Source organism: Danio rerio, chromosome 6 (assembly GCF_049306965.1).
Source record: "Danio rerio strain Tuebingen ecotype United States chromosome 6, GRCz12tu, whole genome shotgun sequence".
Taxonomy (NCBI): Eukaryota; Metazoa; Chordata; class Actinopteri; order Cypriniformes; family Danionidae; genus Danio; species Danio rerio.
In genome coordinates, this window is record NC_133181.1 from 62570001 (window position 1) to 62577024 (window position 7024).

At 39.9% G+C, this 7024-nt stretch overlaps 1 protein-coding gene across 1 annotated transcript in view; it reads left to right on the top strand.

Annotated features, from left to right (window-relative positions):
- nxph4 (neurexophilin 4) overlaps positions 1-6554 on the top strand; it is a 95730-nt gene extending 89176 nt beyond the window's left edge. The window contains exon 2 of the mRNA XM_009302772.5: positions 4400-6554. Coding sequence (XP_009301047.3) covers positions 4400-5173 — 774 coding nt within the window. The 3' untranslated portion in view covers positions 5174-6554. The remainder of the gene's footprint in view (positions 1-4399) is intronic.
- Positions 6555-7024: the final 470 nt, after the last annotated feature.

Here is a 7024-nt window from a genome sequence, read left to right on the forward strand (position 1 = left end):
TACTTATTTTATAAGCTCACTCTTATATCTGCACCTCAAAGTCATTTTAGCATTGCTGTTTAATCATCATTGAGTTTTTATATAATGCATATTATTATTGTTATAATTATTATATTTACAATAATAATAATAATTATTATTATTATTATTATTATTATTATTATTATTTTTACTGTTGTTGTTGTTAATGTTCATATTAAATGTTATTCAATATGATGTATTGCTGAAGGAGAATAGAGTTTGTTTGTCAATGACGATTCTCATTACTCAAACTCATTATTATTTACAATCATACAAAATTGCATAAATTCCACAGTGGCATACGCAGACCACATTACTGCAAAATATTAAATGTCAAAACAAAACAGTTGTAGACCGAAAAGTAATAAAGATGGTTTTTGCATGATTATGATTTATTTCTCATTACCTAATTATTTAGTTATTCATTTATTTAATTTCATGCATAATTAGTTAAATGATTAGTTTAATGATTAATAATTAGCAAAAAACAAATGAAGAAAACAGCTACAGTAAAATACTGTGTTTTTTTGCTATTTGTGTGGGTGAATTGCTGTGCTTTTTGCTTGTTGTTGTTTATTGATTTTTTTTCTTTATTGTATTTACTTGCATATTTATTTATTTATTTATTTCACTTGATTAACAATAAGGAGGACCAGTTCCAACCGAGATGCTTGTTTTTGTATTTATTTATTTGTTTGTTTGTTTGTTTGCTTGTTTATTTGTTTGTTTATTTGTTCATTTATTTGTTTAATTATTTGCTTGCTTGCTTGTTTACTTGCATAGCTATTAATGAATGAATGAATGAATGAATTAGGTTAGTTAGTTAGTTAGTTAGTTAGTTAGTTAGTTAGTTAGTTAGTTAGTTTACTGGTTTAACAAAACCGAAATCATGACTAAAATATTGGGTATTTTTGGATTAGATCTTATCTTATAATTAGATTTTAATTAATTGTATTTCATTTATTTCCATAGCTACCTATTTATTTATTTATTTGTCTGTTTGTTTATTTATTTATTTAAAAGAGATAACTACAAATATTATAAAGTTTTAATTTTGCATTTTACCCTGTGGTTTTTACAGTACAATACAGCGTTTTTGTTTATTTTGTGGTGGTGAATTGCTGTGTTTTTTGCTTTGTTGGTTAATTATTTTATTTTATTTTACTTTATTTTATTTACTTTTATATCTAATATATATGAGTGAGTGACTGTTCACGATTTACATCTGTATATATATGTATATGTATATGTATGTATATATATATATATATATATATATATATATATATATATATATATATATATATATATATATATATATATATATATATGTGTGTGTGTGTGTGTGTGTGTGTGTGTGTGTGTGTGTGTGTGTGTGTGTGTGTGTATTTATACTATATTATATATATTATTTTTTTTATGTTATATTAAGTTTTTTATGTGATGTAAATCGTGAACACACTGCTTATTGTACCCTATAGCTTTTACAGTAAGGTACAGTGTTTCCTTGTTATTTACTGTGCTCTTTCTGCTTGTATCTTGTTGTTTGCTCATTTTTCCGATACAGTAACCTCTCAATAATCTGCATGTCTCTGTTGATCAGATCTGCGGTGAGAAACGAGTGTAGAAAAGCTCTTGCAGTCATCAAGCGCTCGATGCACATCCATCATCAGCTGTTTTTAATCCATACTGTCAGCGATCAATAATCCCTCACTCATACAGCACTAATCAATGACTCTGATCAGCTTGATCCTGCAGACACACACAGCTGAATTAATTTACTGATGGAGGACATTAGCAGAGCTGTGATGAATGTAGTTAACAGTGTGTGTGTGTGTGTGTGTGTGTGTGTGTGTGTGTGTGTGTGTGTGTGTGTGTGTGTGGTCCTGGTATTCAGGACATTGTGAGGACCAAATATCCAAAAGTGTAGCAATACCATTTCTGGCAGCATGGTAGCCCAGTGGTTAGCACTGTCACCTCACAACAAGAAGAGCCATAGTTCGAGTCTCGGCTGGGTCAGTTGGTGTTTCTGTGTGGAGTTTGCATGTTCTCCCCGTGTTGGCGTGGGTTTCCTCCGGGTGCTCCGGTTTCCCCCACAGTCCAAACACATGCGCTATAGGGGAACTGATCAACTACACTGGCCGTAGTGTATGAGTGTGTATGGGTGTCTTCCCAGTACTGGGTTGCAGCTGGAAGGGCATCCACTGTGTAAAACATATGCTGGAATAGTTGGCGGTTCATTCTGCTGTGGAGACCTCTGATAAATAAGGGACTAAGCTGAGGGAAAATGGCGAATGATTGAAGAGTTTGTGCATTTTGTGTTTATTTGCGGTGGTGAATTGCATTATGGGATGTTGATCTCTGCTTTGTCCACTTCTGATGTTGAAAATTCAACTCTTTTATTGTGACTTTATAAATTTGGAATTAATTTACAAGTAAAAAAAATTGTATTAATCCGCGGGTCACGTGTGTTCCGAACCGTGAGTTGTGATCCATACGAATTACGGATAAACAGTGATCTCCTAACAGAAACCTATGTAATGTCCCCACAATTTACAAAAACAAATGTGTGTGTGTGTTTGTGTGTGTATATGTGTGTGTAAAGTGTTTGTATCATCTGTGGTGTTATTGATGATGTGTCTCGCGTTCACTTTGATCACAGGAATGAAGTGTTTATTGATTATTGATAATCATTCCTCATTCTAGCAGAACATGTGCAGAACTGAATAGAGTTTGATGAGTGTGTGTGTGTGTGTGTGTGTGTGTGTGTGTGTGTGTGTGTGTGTGTGTGTGTGTGTGTGTGTGTTCATTACTGTACTTCAGATGATCAGTAACTGATGAAATATGTCTATACTCTGCTGTGTTATTGTTGAGCTGGACTAAAGCTGAGAGCTCCACATCTCCTGTGTTTGACTGTTCCACTGTCTGATGATGATGCTCCTCTTCAAGACTAATCACGCTCTCTCTCTCTTTCTTTCTTTCTTTCTGTGTGTGTGTGTGTGTGTGTGTGTGTGTGTGTGTGTGTGTGTTTGTCCGTCTGCCTATGTGTGTGTCTGTCTTTCTGTCTGTCTGCCTATATGTGTGTGTGTGTGTGTCTGTCTGCCTGCCTAAATGTGTGTGTGCATGTGTGTGTGTGTCTGCCTGTCTAAACTTGTGTGTTTGTGTCTGTAATTGTGTGTGTATGTGTGTGTGTCTGTCTATTTACCTATATGTGTGTGTGTATGTGTATGCCCGCCTGCCTGCCTGCCTAAATGTGTCTATATATGTGTGTGTGTGTGTCTGCCTGCCTATATGTGTGTCTATATGTGTGTGTCTATATATGTGTGTCTGTCTGCCTGCCTATATGTGTGTGTCTATGTGTGTGTCTGTCTGCCTGCCTATATGTGTGTGTCTGTCTGCCTACCTATATGTGTGTGTCTATATGTATGTGTCTATATGTGTGTGTCTGTCTGCCTGCCTATACGTGTGTCTATTTGTGTGTGTCTGTCTGCCTGCCTATATGTGTGTGTGTGTCTGCCTGCCTATATGTATGTCTATATGTGTGTGTCTGTCTGCCTGCCTATATGTGTGTGTGTGTCTGCCTGCCTATATGTGTGTCTATATGTGTGTGTCTGTCTGCCTGTCTATACGTGTGTCTATTTGTGTGTGTCTGTCTGCCTGCCTATATGTGTGTGTGTGTCTGCCTGCCTGTATGTGTGTCTATATGTGTGTGTCTGTCTGCCTGCCTATATGTGTGTGTGTGTCTGCCTGCCTATATGTGTGTCTATATGTGTGTGTCTGTCTGCCTGCCTATATGTGTGTGTGTGTCTGCCTGCCTATATGTGTGTCTATATGTGTGTGTCTGTCTGCCTGCCTATATGTGTGTCTATATGTGTGTGTGTGTGTCTGCCTGCCTATATGTGTGTCTATATGTGTGTGTCTGTCTGTCTGCCTGCCTATATGTGTGTCTATATGTGTGTGTGTGTCTGCCTGCCTATATGTGTGTCTATATGTGTGTGTCTGTCTGCCTGCCTATATATTTGTCTATATGTGTGTGTGTGTCTGCCTGCCTATATGTGTGTCCATATATGTGTGTGTCTGTCTGCCTGCCTATATGTGTGTCTATATGTGTGTGTCTATATGTGTGTGTGTGTCTGCCTGCCTATATGTGTGTCCATATGTGTGTGTCTGTCTGCCTGCCTATATGTGTGTCTATATGTGTGTGTCTATATGTGTGTGTGTGTCTGCCTGCCTATATGTTTGTGTCTATATGTGTGTGTCTGTCTGCCTGCCTATATTTGTGCTTGTGTATGTGTGCTTGCCTATATGTGTGTGTCTGCCTGCCTATATATATATATGTGTGTGCGTGTGTGCGTGTGTGTGTGTGTCTGTGTTCCAGGTTGACGGTCTGGAGAAGCAGGTGGGTCGGTCTCTAGATTATGTGGATCCGGGATCAACAGGTAGCGTTTTCAAGAGCGTCCCGTACGGCGGACTGAAGCCCCCCACACACACCTCCCGAATATTCCCCCCTGTCGACCACAAGCCCAAACCACCACCACCCGGCTTCAGCTTCCACAACCCGTACGAGTGGGCACGCAACCAGACGCACCTGCCGGACCAGAGCGGCTACCGGCCCAAACGCAAGCCCACCCTCAAGACCTCCATGAAGACCAAGAAGATCTTCGGCTGGGGCGACTTCTACTTCAACGTCAAGACGCTCAAATTCAGCCTCCTGGTGACCGGGAAGATCGTGGACCACATCAACGGGACGTTCACCGTTTACTTCCGGCACAACTCGTCCAGTCTGGGGAACGTTTCGGTCAGCATCGTCCCGCCCACCAAAATCGTAGAGTTCGAAATTCAAAACCCCATGCATCCTGAGATCCAGTTCCACCCGCCGCAACAATCCACCATCGACCCCAAGGACATCAAGACCTTTAACTGCCGTGTGGAGTACGAGAAGACGGACCGCTCCAAAAAGCCCAAGCCCTGCCTGTACGACCCGTCGCAGACCTGCTTCACGGAGAACACACAGTCACACTCGTCCTGGCTCTGCGCAAAACCCTTTAAAGTCATCTGCATCTTCATCTCCTTCTTCAGCATCGATTATAAGCTGGTGCAGAAGGTCTGCCCGGACTACAACTTTCAGAGCGAACACCCGTACTTCGGCTGAGTCCTTGATTCGTGTGTATATAGCAGGATGGAGTCTGTGGATTTATCGCCTCGTCTGTTCCTGTCTGTTGGACTGCTGAGGTCTTTGCGCATTCAAGTCTGAAATTTTCCTGCATTTTTCTTTTCTCCATACTTTATTCCATCTGATGCATATTCGGGGATGAATCAAGTCATTCATGATGCGTTTGTTCTCATTCGGTCTTCTCGATTGGTCAGAATTAATCTGCAGAAACATTTCACGGCAACTGCTGGAGTTAAAACAAAGATTACAGGTCAATTAGACCTAATGAGAGGTCTTCATGGGTCCACTGAGGTCTGAAAAATAAGTGTGGTTTATTTATAAACTAATTTCGAGAGGATCACGTGCTTATGATCAACACATCTGGCACATCATTAGCTCCGTAATCTGCCCTATTAGATGATTACGGAAGCAATATAAATAACCAGAGTTTTTCACTCCAGTTATCTTCATCTTGAAGCTTCCACTCCTACTTTCCACCCTTTTTTCTGATAGGTGGACACGGTGGACCAGTGGCTAGCACTGTTGCCTCACAGCAAGAACACTGCTGGTCCAACCTCCTATCAGGCCGGTTGACATTTCTGAGCCGAGTTTCCACGTTCTCCCCTTATACGCGTGGGTTTCCCCCGGGTTCCCCACTTTCCTCCCACCATCCAAAACAACACACCATGGCCAACAACTAAACCAAATTATCACCCAAGAGAACTTTAGTTTACACTTCTCCCAAGGAGACAAGCAGGGGAGTTCTCGAGACCTACCTGCTCCAACTCCTCTCTCGCCCTTCTAACTGGAGGGAGCCTTGGGCTTGTGGATATTATGAGCTCAGGGCTCTCTCCCGGGACAGCATGCCAATTAGGCTTTATTGATTATCAGCTAAGTGTCAACTCTTGAAATGTCCAATTTGTGACAATGGTCTTCTCAAATGGTCAAAATTAATGTGCAGAAAGATTAAATGGCAACTCCTGGAATTAAAACAAAGGTTGAAGATTACTTAGACTAAATTACAGCTCTTCATGGGTCCATGACGTCTGAAAATGAAATGTCCAATAAAGTAAAAACAAATCGTGTATTTGTTTGAAGTAAAATTTCTCCTTGAAGTCAGATTAGTGCATCTGTCACAAATAAATAGCAAAACAATTCGGGAATAAATCAAGTATTTCCTTATTCGTGTATAGAAGGATCGAGTCTGTTGATTTATAGACGTGTCTGTTGAACTGTAAAGGTCTTTGCACATAAAATCTAAAATTTTAGTGCATTTTTTTTCGACAGTAAACACACTGAGCCTAATGCATATTTGTTGATCTGTAATACATAAAATGCAAAACAATATGGGCATGAATAAAGCCATTTATGATGCACTGTTCTTCTCGATTGTTGGTCTTCTCGATTGGTCATAATTAATGAGCAAATAAATTGAATGGCAAATCCTAGAATTTAAACAAAGATTAAAGATTATTTAGACCAAACTAGAGCTCTTCACGGATCCACTGACGTGTGGAAAAAAGTTCAATAAAGTGCAATGTTTAATAAACTGCAAATCAGTTATTCATTCATTCATTTTCTTGTAGGCTTAGTCCCTTTATTAATCCGGGGTCACCACAGCGGAATGAACCACCAACTTATACAGCAAGTTTTTTTTTACACAGCGGATGCCCATCCAGCCGCAACACATCTCTGGGAAACATCCACACACACATTCACACACACACTCATACACTTCCTTCAATTTAGCCTACCCAATTCCCCCATAGCGCATGTCTTTGGACTGTGGGGGAAACCCCCATTCACGGCAGGGAGAACATGCAAACTCCACACAGAAACGCCAACTGAACC